Below are 15,425 nucleotides of genomic sequence, written 5' to 3'. Positions count from 1 at the left end.
AGCTGATGTAGGATAAAGTGTATTCCATGCCAAGTGAATTTCTTCCTTCTTCAAATTTGGCCAGTATTTCTTAAAAGTTGGGGTCACTGATGGGTAACTCCACCAGGCCCTGTACGATGAACACTCATTTTGTCCTCAAAGCCCATCAACATGTACAACTGTAAACCTTCAGGCACTGTTTTGGAATCACAACTAATCTTCATCTTTCTCACATTCTGCCAATTTTCCCTGATTATTATTATTATTATTATTATTATTATTTTTTTTTTTATCAGACCTGAAAAGTGCTGACTTTTCCACTCCTCATCTCTGTACCTGATGACATAGAAACGGTCTTGCACATTCACAGAGCAAAAGTCTGCGCAGGGATTTCTTTTTGGACTACCAAGCGAGATCAATGGGATATTGTAAGAACTGTTGCTAGCTGCAGTCTGGACACAGGTGTCTGGTCACAGAAACTTGAGGCATCAGTTGAATGAACCTTATTGTAATTTGAACCTAAAGTGTGGTTTCAGATTTTTTTCATTCTCTCCACATGCTGGACAGTGTCAGTCACCCGCATTTCAATCGAAGAGTCATCTTCATCAGTCTCAGTTGTTGCATGATGGTAACGTTCTTGACAAAATTGCTCCTATGTGGTACTTATTTATTATTTAAAAGAGGAGTAAGGAGGAACACACAAATTATAAATTCTTCTTCTTCCTCTTCCTTTTCTTTGTCATCTTCCTCAATACTCCTATGATAAAATATTTTGCACTAGAAATACCAATTCAGTTTGTTACACTAAGTGGACTTGTTACATGCTTTAAGTAATACTTAATTTCTTGTCATTATTTTTATCCTCTTCTAAGAGAAAAAATGGCCTGTATTTATTTATTTACTTCTGTATTTACATATTTATTTTGTTTATTTTTTTTTTTTTTTATTCAGTTTTGAAATGTGGAAGTTTCTTTTTGTTATTGGTATGTGAATGTAATTTGCAATTGTTTGTTTTGAAAGGCTACTTTATAGTGGAACAATTATCATACGTAGTTTACGTGAATATTAAACTTAAGTCTTTTGCAGATAACTCATTTGCTCTGACTAATTCTGCAACTTCCACTGTAGCTTGAGAATCTGCTCTTGGATGCCGATGGTCACATAAAAATTGCCGATTTTGGGCTCTGCAAAGAAGACATCATGTATGGAACGACAACAAGAACTTTTTGCGGAACTCCTGAGTACTTGGCCCCAGAGGTATGGATGAGAGACCCATTATTTTGCTCATGATCTTGATGTGAACTAAATAAAAGCTGCTATGAGTAAAGGATGATGTGGTCTGAAGGAACGTTCTTCTCATGTGTTCTGTAAAATTCGTAAGTGAACGAGAAGTTGCATGGAGGAGTCACCATATAATGAAGCAGTGCCGGCTAACGAATTTCAACTGACAAACCTTGCTGTGGAAGTGCTCTATCACACAGTAGTGCCTTAACCCCCAGCAGTGTGGAAGAGAACACCCACTGTGCTTCCAACTCAACCGTTCAAAAACCCGTTCAATGTTCCTCCCATCGTGGCTCCTCATGGTTAAATGGAGAGTCATCCCTGGCTTCCACCACACTGCTCGGGTCAGAAGTATACATACATATACATATACCAAAGGCTTTTTTTCCCCCTTACACGGGAGGTAGCCAAAAAGGAAAAGGCATAGAAACCATTCCCACCCTTTCCATCCCCTACATACTCCACTACCCTCCACCCTCTTCCCTCCCTCACATCTTGGCACCTCCTGGATGACGGGTCATCCGTGCATCCTGTCCACTGCCCTGGGTCAGAAGCAGTGTTGCAGGACACAGCACATCCACAGCAAGGCCACTTCATTAATTTGGCATCCCCCCCCCTCTCCGTCAGAAGTAATACAGCAAAATATGGCGCTTTGAGAACAGGGCCAGACAACTGAAGATGGTGTACTTCCCATCACTTCATAAAATGGTGACGCTCCATCCTCATCCACTGAGAACAGAAATGTATGATCAATAAATGTAAAATTCTCTTTATGTACAGGTACTCGTTGAGAACGACTATGGTCAAGCTGTAGACTGGTGGGGCTATGGTGTTTGCTTGTATGAAATGATGGTGGGAAGACTTCCATTTTATGACAGAGACCATGACAAGCTGTTTAAACTAATTGTTTCAGAAGATGTAAGTCTTACTGTGTATGTTGGAATATTTTTGTCTCATTATATGAGCTTAATGATTAGTAGTCATGAATGGATTTGAAAAGTAGACATTTAAAAAAGATATTTCCATATCTTTAACTGTTCCATCCTTGTAACTGCCCTCTTAAAATAATTTCTATATCTTTAACAGTTTCATCCTTGTAACTGCCCTCTTAACACAATAAATGGGTTTGGCAGTAACAATAAGATGTCTTGGGAATATCATGTCAGAGTGAGGGCATCTTGGTGAAGCAGCAAGATGTGGGTGTTAGGCAGAACAGATTCTGCGAATTATGTGACGTCCAATTTGAAAGGGTTTAAAGTTTATCAGGTCTTGTATAAAACTTAATTTCTCTCGGAACATGATAATTTTTTTTACTTTTAGAGTGGTTGTTGTTCATTCCATCTAGGTAAGATTTCCAAGAACAATATCTCAAGAAGCACGTGACATGCTAAAGGGACTCTTAGTGAAGGACCCTCTTCGACGGCTTGGGGGCGGACCAGGAGATGCTTGTGAGATTCAGTGTCATCCTTTCTATCTTACCATCAACTGGGACCATCTCGTGCAAAAAAAGGTGCTCTATGATAATAAGAGGTGCTCCATGAAATAAATTAAACACAAGAATGAAATTATTAAGTACACTGATATTTGGTTGTGATGTGTTTCCCCCTTTCCAAAACATGGGTGAAATTGTTAAGTTATTTTTGTGTTTATTTACCTTTCAGCTAACGCCACCTTTCAAGCCACAAGTGGTAGGTAAAACGGACACTCGATATTTCGACTCGGAGTTCACGGGCAAAAATGTCGAGCTAACGCCCCCGGAGCACATGGGCCCCTTAAATTCAATCGACGAAGTTGTGGAGGAACAGGTGAGGGAGGTGAGCAACTGAAACACTTTAATTCCGAACACGTTTATGCTTTTTCTCGCCTCCTTCAGCCGCAGCTAGACACATATTTACCTAAATAGACCTGCTTAAACATCAGGCAAGTCCTGTGTGGGGCAAGCTATAATTAGCAAACCCAAAGTAGAGTTTCACTACCCAATTAGAAATTGAGTACAAGGCTTTTGCTATAATTAGCAAGTTCAGAACAAAAGAATCTGTTTAATTCATTTTAATTTTCTGAAACAGTTTTGCTGCTGAATTATCAACTAGTCCAGAGTAGAACTAGTTCTTTTAATTAAAAGACCAGACTAAGAAGTAATAGTTTCCGTTGAGTTGATTTAATTAATCTTGATTTTTTTCAATATGGAATGATGTGCTTTAGTGAAAATAGCAATCTGGCTTTATCAAGATCTCTTGCATGGTTTAATTCATTTTGCTCCTTTTATAGTAAACAACATAATAGTTGGAGAAGTCTCTTAATAATGATGATTACATTTGTCATTTCCTGGAGGTCAACATTTCAGTTATAAACATTTCATATAATTTGAGTTGCAGTTAAAATTGAAGGGCAGGAAAAGTTATTAAAAGTTGGGAACTAAAGTGAAGTTGCTTATTCTTGTTTTGTTTTAGGTTAAGTTTTGTATTCCAGCATGTATCACTTTCCATTGCCCTTTACTACAATTTTGAGTTAAAAATATATAACATTGTTATTGTACTTATGTACTCGGACCCTTGGACTAACGGTGGGTACCCGCAATTTGTGATTCTGTGAAATGTACAACTATGAGAATCCTCTCCTTCTGCCTGTCTTCAAAACCTGTCAACAGCCTCATCTGTTTCAGGAAATACACTATGTCTTCAGACTGGGCCTAAGATCTCTCTTATCAATTTTAACCATACTTCCTCCACCTTCTTACATATGGGGACCTAACAGCTAGTGACTGCTCACCTCCTATTCCTATAACTTTTTGGTATAGAAACGGTCCCACATTATTACAATACATACAATAGTCCATCTCTTCCTAGAGGGATCTGCAGAAGGGTCAAGACAATTGCCATCCACTTTGGCCAACGAAACTTTAGGTATATATACATCATATAGGAACACATATACCAGAAGGCCTTTTTCCACTGGAAATGGAGATGACCAAGCCAAGATATACACCCACCCACCCTTCACCCATCTCACACCTATCCAATTCCAATATGTCATCTCTTTAATCCCTTCCTGTTTTCTGGAGTTGTGGAAAGATTAAATACGGAAAGAATGAGTGAAAAAAGACTAGAAAAAAAGGTATGGAAGGCAGAGGTGGATGGATTGTACTTGAAGGGAAGACTGAGAAGGGGATGGATGGGATGATGGGGGCCTTGGGTGCAAGGGGAATGTCTGTTGAGCAGGAAAGGGAGAGGGTAAGAGATAGGTGTGAGTGGAGAGTAGTTGTAAATGAATGATGAATTGACATAGCCTCAAGGGATTTCTTCTTGCCTGTTCTGTATTTTTGTGAATAGATGAGGGTGGAGGTTGCCATGTAATGAAGCAGTGGGGTAAACCCATTTTGGCTCTTGGGCCTTGCTGTGGAGATGCTGTGTCTAGCTACATTGCATCTGACCTGAGCAGTGAGTGAGGGACAGGAGTGGCCCTTCATCCAAGAGAAGCTAAGATGAAAGGGAAAACAAATGGTTGTGGGGATGGGTGGAGGGTGTGTATGCATTGGTTGGTCACCTTCCTTACAAAAGGGATAAAGACATTTTTGTGTATGTACATGTGGAATAAATGGGCTATATGATATTTATTCCCTCTGATTATTTATAACCTTGTTTTTGCTGTAAGCAGGGTCAGGGAATGTGCTGAAAAGGGCAAGGGTGTAAATTGGGTCGTGTATGTAGGGTTGTGTGCTGTGATTCAGCTACCCCAAAATATAGGGAGAGGACCTTTGGTATATAATTATATATTTTCAGTTTAACAGTCTATCTAAATATATATATATATATATATAAAAGTAATGTGGGTAAAAGTAAGGTGATGAGATGTACAAGGGGTGAAAGTGGCAGTAATCTGGAAGTGAGCATTAAGGGAGAGCAACTGGAGGAAGTGGATAGTTTTAGATACTTGGGTGCAAATGTGGCAGGAAAAGGTGGAGTAAAGGTGGAGGTAGAATGTAGATTGAGAGAAGCGAGTAAATGCCTTGGTGGATTAAAAAGTGTAATGAGGAATAGAAATTTGGGAATGGATGCTAAGAGGAGACTGTATGAAGGAGTGATTGTGCCAACAGCACTGTATGGAGCAGAAACATGGAACATAAGAGAAGAAGAGAGAAGGAGTTTGAATGTGTTTGAGATGAGGTGTCTGAGAAGTATGATGGGGGTTACTATGCTAGATAGAGTGAGAAATGAGGAGGTGAGGAGGAGAACAGGAGTGGAAAGGGAGTTGGGAGATAGGGTTGATGAAAGAGTATTAGGATGGTTTGGAAAGAATAAGTGAAGAAAGACTAGTAAAGGAGGTATGGAAGGCAGATGTGGAGGGAGTGAACATGAGGGGACATCCTAGGATGAGATGGATGGATGGGGTGAAGGGGGCTTTGGGGAAGAGGGGAATGTCTGTTGAGGAAGGACGGGAGAGGACAGAAGACGGGTGAATGGAGAATGGTTGTATATGGAAGATGTTGTGATGCATGAGGTGGAATGGACAGGGGGATGGGGGGTGAGGTAGTGTGTGTGAGCAAAATTTTGACGCAGCCCGAAGGGATTTCTCCCCGTCCTCTCATTTATATGGGGGGACGGAGAGTGGGGGTCGCCAATTTAATGAAGCGGCCTTGCTGTGGATGTGCTGTGTCTTGCGACACTGCTTATGACCCAGGGCAGTGGACAGGGTGCAGGGATGACCTGTCATCTAGGAGGTGCTAAGATGGGAGCGAGGGTGGAGGGGTGTGGAGTGTTTTCAGGGCTGGAATGGGTGGGAATGATTTTATGCCTTTTCCTTTTTGGCTACCTCCCCAGGAAGGGGGAAAAAGCCTTGGTATATGTATGTATATGTGTGTGTGTATATATATATATATATATATATATATATATATATATATACATACATACATACATACATATACCAAGGCTTTTTCCCCCTTTCAAGGGAGGTAGCCAAAAAGGGAAAGGCACAAAAACACCCCCACCCATTTCATCCCCAAATATACTCCACACCCCTCCCACCCTCCCTCTCATCTGATATATATATATATACATATATATATATATATATATGTATATATATGTACATATATGTGTATATATATATATATATATATGTACATACACATACATACATATACATATACCAAGGGCTTTTACCCCCCCTTACAAGAGAGGTAGCCAAAGTCAAAAAGCATAAATCCACTCCCACCCATTTCAGCCCCACATACTCAACTCCCATTCACCACCTCTCCTTCCCTCTTTTCTTGGCTCCTCCTGGGTGACGGGTCATCCCTGCATCTTGTCCACTCCTTTGGGTCAGAAGCAATGTAGCAAGACAGCACATCCACAGCAAGGCCACTTCATTTAATCAGCAACCCCCCTTCCCCCTCTCTGTCCCCTCAAGCAGAAAAAGAGATGGGGAGAAATCCCTTTGGGCTGCATCAAAATATTCACACATACTCCCTAACCCTCCATCCTATACCCTCGCCCTTCCATGCATCACAACATCATCCATATACAACCATTCTCCACTCACCTCTATCTTGTCTTCTCCCTTCCTTCCTCAACAGACATCTCTCTCTTTCACAGTACTCCATATATCCCATCCATCCCTCTCATTCTTGATCGCCACCTCACGTTCACTCCTTCCACCTCTGCCTTTCACACTTCTTTTACTAATATATCTTGACTCATTCTTTCCTTGTGTCCAAACCATCCCAACACTCATTAACCCTATCTCCCAACTCCCTTTCTACCCCTGCTCTCCTCCTCACCTCCTTGTTTCTCACTCTATCCAGCCTATTAACCCCTACCATAATTAGATATTTCATCTGAAACACATTTAAACTCTTCCTCTCTCATGTTCCATGTGTCTGCCCCACACAATGCTGTCAACACAATCAGTCCTTCATACAATCTCCTCTCAGCATCCATTCCCAAATGTCTATTTCTCATTACACTTTTCAATCCCCCAAGGCACCCACCCACTTCTCTCAATCTACATTCTACCTCCACCTCCACTCCTCCTACTCCTACCACATTTGCCCTTAAGTATTGAAAGCTACCCACCTCTCCCTTAATACTCACTTCCAATTTGCTGCCATCCTCTATATACCAAGGGCATTTTCACCCTTAGAAGGGAGGTAGTCAAAGTCATACACCCTCCCCCACTCATTCCACTCCCATCTACCACCCTTGTTTCCCTCTTATCATAGTTCTTCATGGATAAAGGGTCATTCTTGTCCCCTGCTCACTACTCAAATACAAAGCAAACCAGTAAGACACAAACACATCTTTTGGTATGTGCTGTGTATATGTATGTATATATATATATATATATATATATATATATATATATATATATATATATATTATATATATATATATATATATATATATATACATACATACATCCATACATACATATACACACACATACATATACCAATGGCTTTTTCCCCCCATACAAGGGAGGTAGCCATAATCAAAGGCATAAATCCATTCCCACCCACTGTATGTATACACAGTGTGTATTTTCAGGGGTGTGGAGTGTATTCAGGGATGGAATGGGTGGGAATGATTTTATGCCTTTTCCTTTTTGGCTGCCTCCCTTGTAAGGGGGAAAAAAACCTTGGTATATGTATGTATGTATGTATTCTCAGGTAAACACTAATGCCATGAAAAACATGTACCACTTACATTTCAGTGATCTTGAGTTGCATGAAAGGTTTCTTTGTTATGTACCTTAACATGAATAGACAAACAATCCATATATATCAGTACAATATTTCTACAAAGTGACCTATGGGCCTGCTAGCCATTGCTCTTACCTGGGGGTTGTGGATCTCCTGCTAGAGAGACCAGGGGAAACAAGACCTTTTTAGAATTTTGATAATACTGATTTGTTTTTATTTATTTGTGTATTTTTCATGCTGGTGAGTATAATAAATTTTATTGTTACATAACTGAACACAACCAAAATAGACTTGCAGGAATATGCTAAGCTGTTTTACTAGCTTACATGCTTCCTTTTTTGAAACCCTTTTAATGTTATCGCAATGCTTTCTTATTATAAGTTATGATGATATTACATTAATAACAGGTTGATTTCAGGTGAGTGGAAATATTTCCTTGTGGTTTGACATTAAGCAGGTGAATTACTGGTATTAGAGTGTCCCCTCCAGTGGAACTGCCTTGTTTGCATCAGCATACAATTTTTATTTACATAGATTTTTTACGAGGATAGTAGAGCCTGTGTTAGAATTAGAAATGGAGTGAGTGAGTGGTTTTAGGTAAAGGTGGGAATTTGCCAGGGATGTGTTATGTCGCCTTGGCTGTTCAATTTATACATGGATGGGTGGTGCGAGAGCAACATTCCCTCTAAGCTGTGAGCATGTGCAGAAGCACATATGTTTTACAACTAGCGCACATAAAGAAAAAATGTGCGCACACAAGGTTTTCAAATTATATTAAAATCATTCAATAAAGAAGTTCCGTCCAAACATTAGCTTATAAATTCACTAAAAATATGGTAACTTACCAACTGTCAAACCAATAATTGAAGGTAGTATGTAATACAAACTTACAAATTCGTGCTTGATGATCAGATTGTGACTTGCATGGGTGTGCACATACTTTTCAGAGTAGGCAAAATTTGCACTCGAGCAAATTTGTACATACACTCACAGCAAAAAACTAGAGGGAACATTGTGTGAGAGGTAAATGCAAAGGTATTGGGCCAGGGCTTGGAGATACATACATACATACATATACCAAGGATTTTTCCCCCTTTCAAGGGAGGAAGCCAAGAAGGGAAAGGCAAAACGTGGGCTTGGAGATAGTTAAAGAAAATGGAGAAAAATGGGAGATGAGCCAGTTGTTGTTTGCTGATGACACTGTACTTGTAGCAGGATCAGAGGAGGGATTAAGGAAGTAAATGACAGAGTTTAGGAAGGTGTGTGAAAGAAGGAAGTTGAAGATAAATGTGGGTAAAAGTAAGGTGATGAAATGTACAAGAGGAGAAAGTGACAGTAAATTGGGAGTATTAAGGGAGAGTGGAGGAAGTGGATAACTTTAGATACTTGGGTGTGAATGTGGCAGGAAAGGGAGGAGTGAAGGTGGAGGTAGAATGTAGATTGAGAGTAAATTCCTTGGGGGGAATAAAAAGTGTAATGAGAAATAGACATTTGAGAATTGATGCCAAGAGGAGATTGTATGAAGGAGTGATTGTACCAACAGCACTGTATGGGGCAGAAACATGGAACATAAGAGAGGAAGAGTTTAAATGTGTTTGAGATGAAATGCCTGAGAAGTATGATGGGGTTATTAGGCTGGATAGAATGAGAAACAAGGAGGTGAGGAGGAGAGTGGGGATGGAAAGGGAGTTGGGAGATTGGGTTGAAAAAGTATTGGGGTAGTTTGGACACATGGAAAGAATGAATGAAGAAAGATTAGTAAAAGAGGTGTGGAAGGCAGAGGTGGAAGGAGTGAACATGAGGTGGTGACCAAGGATGAGATGGATGGATGGGGTGAAAGGGGCATTGAGGAAGGATGGGAGAAGACAGAAGATGGGGGTGAGGGAAGAATGGTTGTGTATGGATGATGCTGTGATGCAGGGAAGGGAGTGGGTGGGGACGGAGAGGGGGTTGCCAATTAAATGAAGTCTTGCTATGTCTTGCTACATTGCTTCTGACCTAGGGCAGTGGGTGAGTTGTAGGGATGACCCGTCATCCAAGAAGATTCAAGATAAGAGGGAGGGAGAGGGTGAATGGGAGTGGAGTATATGGGGATGGAATGGGTGGGAGTGGATTTTATGCCTTTGTTTTTGGCTGTCTTCCTTGTAAAGAGGAAATAGCTATATATATATATATATATATATATGTATACATATATATGTATACTTTTTTCATTATTGTATACAAAATAAATTTGATTCTTATTAAATTTTATTTTATATCTAATGGAACCACAATCCTAGGAATATTTGTGTTGTAACTGATTTATGAAAGGCCATTCACATGAATAAAATGTGGCATAATTTTGTGAATGAAAAAAGTTATTTCTTTATAGCTTATGCAAATGCATGTATAAACTATTTTGTTAAGCAGATAGTTGCAGCATAGGAATTGTGTAAACTGGGTAAGTGTCTCTCTGTATGTGTTAAATTAAAAGATGCAGTCCATGAAACCAAATTCTGTTATGACTGATTGCTTTGCAGGTGTTTGACCACTTCTCATATCAGGATTCCTCCGCGTCCACCATTGGCAGCTCTTTGGCGACTAGCTTCAATGCTATGGAGATAAGGCCATGAAGATCCTTAGCAGGAGTGGTGAAAGGTTACTCCTGTGTCATCCCTGTGTTTGTTGTCTAGAGCACTCTTGTGGTGAAAGTGTCTAGAATCTAAAAAAGAGTACAGAAAATTGTTTCCTAACTAGTGAGTGAGGTGGGAATCTTGTAAAGTTATGAAAGTGTAGAATGTGATGGATAAAGAAGAAATGACATCTGTGGGAAATGTGTCTATAGTCACTTTGTGCTGACTCCTGAAACAGATTTATCACCAGCTTACTGATGAAAGTGAAGTTGGTCATTCTGTCTGATAACCACAGTGTTATGAAGAGCTTATTGGAAAATAGACGTGTGTGATGTGCCAGTTAACGTTTGTACGTTGGACTTGCCCAGCTGGAAATTCTAAAGGCAGTCTCACTTGTCTTCGTGTCAAACCTATTCGGAATTGAATGACAATGTGTACAAGAATTAACTGAAATTTGTAATTGCCTGTGTAGAGTAGCTAAGTTCGTCTGTATGCATCTGCTCAACTAAAGTATGGAGGGTACTGTGTATACAGATGTACGGATTGTATAGTATAAGAAAATGAGTTTGACTGAGATTGGAAGTAATGGATTGGAATGATGCTATATGTTTTTGAATGGGTGAAAAAGCTTAAACATGGTAAATCTGTGCTTGAATATTGTGAAGTGTTATATGTAGTGAAGTAGAGTGCAGTGGAATGTTGTGTGGAGCAGTGTGTTTGTTTGGCTGGAATGAATTCCTTCAATGCCTTACCTAGAAATGCAACCATGGCAGAATATTTGCCTTTGGTTGCATAATGTTCTTGTCATTGGTGTCCATTATCCTCACACAGACTGAAGTCTGCTTTTTCCAGGAGATAGAATATATGTGTTGTTGATCATTTTAATTATTAATGTTTAGAGATCAACACAAGCCTGGGCATTATGTGTTGTGTGCAAGGCCGATGGTAAGACTTGAGTTGCAAGACCCAAGTTGTCGTTGCAGGTCAGGCAACTCTTCCCACCTGTGCCCATTCTATGGCTTTACTGCTGCAATAGCTCAACACCATTTCCTCTTTTGTCATTATTTGTTATGCATAGTATGTTTAAAGCTTACTTATTTCCAATCAGTGCTTGTTTGAAATCTATGTTTCTTATGTTAAAGCCAATCATTGTTGTAGATGGAGTGGTTGGGAAGTGTGGAGTTTCAGGAAAAAATCGGAGTGGTGAGTTGATGGTGGAGATGTATTTAGAAAGATAGTTGATGATAACAAATACAGTGTTTAGGAAGAAAGTCAAGCATAAGTATACATGGGAGAGGGTGGTGGATGGAAGGGTGGTAGATGGGGCTTTAATGGACTATATAGTGTTAACTAGTAGAAGAGGAAGAATTTTGGATATACATGTTCTAAAGGGAGAGAATTGGGGAATATCAGATAATTTTTTGGTGGAATGTAAGTTGAGAGTGGAGGATAGATGGAGAAAGAGGAAAAGGACAGAAGGTAGGTAGGTGCTTAGAGTAAACTGTGTAAATGGTGAAGAAAAGGAGGAGTACTAGAAGCTGAGAGAGGAGTGGGAGGAAGTGAAGGATAAAATAGAACTAGGAGAGGAGGAGGAGGAATGGGGATGTTTCAAGGAGAGAGTTACAAGGTGTGCAAAGTTGGTGTATGGAACAAGGAGGATGGGAGGAATTAGAAGGAAGGGTAGTGAATGATGGGATGAGGAAGCAAAGAAGATTGTGGAAGAGAAGAAAGCATTGGTTACAAAATAGGATAAGAGAATCTTATAAGAGATACAAAAAAAAAAAAAAAAAGAGAAGTAAAGCATAAGATAAAGGAGGCAAGGAGGAGAGCAGATGTGAAATGGGGTATGAGTTTGACAGAAATTTTTGAAAGTAATAAAAAGATGTTTTGGAAGGAAATTAAGAGAGGAAAAGGAGGTGAATCAAGTAGAGAAGAAAAGGTAAAAGGTGCTGATGGAGAGATGATAATGGAAGAGACAGCAGTAAGAAGAAGATGGCAGATTAGAGTTGCTAAATGTGAAGGAGGATAGGGAGGTAAAGGTAGTTGTAGTGGGAAGTGGTAAGGAAATAACGGGTTGGATGGGTGTCATGTGGAGTGTCTAAAAAAAGGAGGTACAGTAATGGTGGACTGGCTGGCAAGGTTGTTTAATGTTCGTCTAAAAGAGGATAGAGTACTGGAGGAGTGCCTGTATAGTTCCACTTTACAAGTGAAAAGTGGACAAGTGTGTGTAGTAGTTTCAGAGGGATCAGTTTGTTTAGTGTAGTTGGGAAGTCTTATAGGAGGGTTTTGATTGAGAGGATTAGGAGAGGAATAGAGGGAATTGGTGGGGACAGGTAGAGGTTGTGTGGATCAGATTTTTTTTATAAGGCAGATATGTGAGAAAGCTTTAGGAAAAAATAAGGATGTTTTGGGGCCCTTATGGATTTGGAAAAGGCTTATGTTGCAGATATATGGGATAGGAGGAAAGCTGTTAAGAGCAGTCAAGAGTTTTTATGAGAATAGTGGGGCCTGTGTTAGAATTAGAAATGGAGAGAGTGAGTGGTTTGAGGTAAAGGTGGGACTTCACCAGGGATGTATTATGTCACCATGGCTGTTCAATTTATACATGGATGGGGTGGTGTGAGAGGTAAATGCAAGGGTAATGGGTCTGGGATTGGAGATGGTTAAAGAAAATGGAGAACAGTGGGTGATAAGCCAGTTGTTGTTTGCTGATGACACTGTGCTTGTAGCAGGATCAGAGAAAGGATTGAGGAAGTTAGTGACAGAGTTTAGGAAGGTGTGTGAGAGAAGGAAGTTGAAGATAAATGTGAGTAAAAATAAGGTGATGATATGTACAAGGGGAGAAAGTGGCAGCAAATTGGAAGTATTAAGGGAGAGAGATTGGAGGAAGTGGATAGGTTTAGATACTTGGGTGCGAATGTGGTGGGAAAGGGAAGAGTGATGGTGGAGGTAGAATGTAGATTGAGAGAAGCAAATGCCTTGGGAGATTAAAAAGTGTAAAGAAAAATAGACATTTAGGAATGGATGGTAAGAGGAGGTTGTATGAAGGAGTGATTGTGCCAACAGCATTGTATGGGGCAGAAACATGGAACAAAAGAGAGGAAGAATTTAAATGTGTTTGAGATGAAATGCCTGAGAAGTATGATAGGGGTTACTAGGGTGGATAGAGTGAGAAACGAGATGAGGACGAGAACGGGGGTGGAAAGAGAGTTGGGAGATTGGGTTGATGAAAGAGTATTGGGAAGGTTTGGATACATGGAAAAAATGAGTGAAGAAAGATTAGTAAAAGAGGTGTGGAAGACAGAATTGGAAGGAGTGAACATGAGGGCGTGACCAAGGATGAGATGGGTGGATGGGGGTAAAAGAGGGATTGGGAAAGAGAGGAGTGTCTATTGAGGAAAGATGAGAGTAGAAGATTGGGTGAGTGGAGAAGGGTTGTGTATGGATGATGCTGTGATGCATGGAAGGGACTGGATGGGGGATGGTGAGGGTGAGGGGGTATGTGTGATTGATATTTTGATGCAGCCTGAAGGGATTTCTCCCCATTTCTTTTTCTGCACGAGGGGGATGGAGAGGGGGGTCACCGATTAAATGAAGCAGCCTTGCTGTGGATGTCCTGTGTCTTGTTACATTGCTTCTGATCCAGGGCAGTGGACAAGATGCAGGGATGACCTGTCATCCAAGAGGAGCCAAGATAAGAGGGAGGGAGGGAGAGAGGGTGGTGAATGGGAGTGGAGTATGTGGGGATGGTATGGGTGGGAGTGGATTTTATGCCTTTGTTTTTGGCTCCCTTGTAAGGGGGAAATACGCATTGGTATATGTATGTATTGTTGTAATGGTTAGTCTCCTCCTTTGAACTTATGCTCTCTGTATTTTGTCTTCACTATCTTCCATGGGCTTTGTACATTAGTATAATGAATTGCTTATGTATGTGTACAGTTTCACATGAAGGGATTATACACAGCTGAAGTTTTAGATCTTTGTAGTGCAAGGTGATTTTTGTTTTCTGTCACCACCTCCAAACTCATGGAACCTTGAAATGAGCACAAGAATGAATTAACTTAGGGAATGATGATGTGTATCCTTTTGAGGTTATTTTTCCGGCAGAATCCAAAGCCAGAAGGCCAAGTGCGAGTGTTAGCTGACAAGTGAATGAAGGAATTGAATGGTTGTTCTTTGGTTGCCAAAAATAATATTGTCAAGGAATTTGTGATATTTTTTTTATTACCTATGATGGGAACCAAACACCAAATGACAAAATTTAACTTCATTACAGAAATTAAGATTGACATAAAACCAGATTTGATTTTAAAGCAGTATTTTCCAAATAGAATGAAAAATTAATAGTTGCTGTTTTAGAAATATATCAAAATTTTAAATGTAATGTAACATATAAAAGTTGACAGAACTTGTATATGAAATGTGACAAACTAGAAAATATGTACATGTGTACACCTAGGTCTTTTAATCCAACACCCGCCAACTACCACTTGTGTGGACATTTGGCCCCAGGACATGAACCCACTTGAGGAATTGGCCGAGGACACAAAACACTACCAATTCCTGAAGTGGGTTTATGTCTGGGCGGTTGGCAAGTGTCAGATTAAGAGACCAAAGTGTATATTTGATACATGGCTTGGTGTGGTGTGGGAAGAGGGGAGGCGAGTCCATTCCATCAAAGATTTACTAGAGAAAACACAGCTGGAGGTGTAAGACAATATTTTCTTTTTTTGTTTACATATATGGAAATGTAGAACCCTTTTTCCATAACAGGCATCAGAAGTAATGGGAGCTATTGCTGATTCCACTGCATATGCCTGACAATAAAAAGTAATATCATTCTGTGTTGA

General features: G+C 40.1%; 1 protein-coding gene across 2 annotated transcripts in view; it reads left to right on the top strand.

Annotated features, from left to right (window-relative positions):
• Positions 1 to 14,781, top strand: part of Akt (AKT serine/threonine protein kinase) — a 38,762-nt gene extending 23,981 nt beyond the window's left edge. For both annotated transcript variants that reach the window (XM_076184997.1, XM_076185007.1), the window contains 5 exons: positions 1,108 to 1,236; positions 2,041 to 2,178; positions 2,606 to 2,770; positions 2,922 to 3,065; positions 10,483 to 14,781. In XM_076184997.1, coding sequence (XP_076041112.1) covers positions 1,108 to 1,236; positions 2,041 to 2,178; positions 2,606 to 2,770; positions 2,922 to 3,065; positions 10,483 to 10,575 — 669 coding nt within the window. In that variant the 3' untranslated portion in view covers positions 10,576 to 14,781. The remainder of the gene's footprint in view (positions 1 to 1,107; positions 1,237 to 2,040; positions 2,179 to 2,605; positions 2,771 to 2,921; positions 3,066 to 10,482) is intronic.
• Positions 14,782 to 15,425: the final 644 nt, after the last annotated feature.

The sequence above is a fragment of the Oratosquilla oratoria genome, chromosome 1, assembly GCF_046742065.1.
Source record: "Oratosquilla oratoria isolate Oo_2021 chromosome 1, ASM4674206v1, whole genome shotgun sequence".
NCBI lineage: Eukaryota > Metazoa > Arthropoda > Malacostraca > Stomatopoda > Squillidae > Oratosquilla > Oratosquilla oratoria.
The sequence above is the reverse complement of the archived record's forward strand: the minus strand, read 5'-3'. Positions and strand labels throughout refer to the sequence as shown.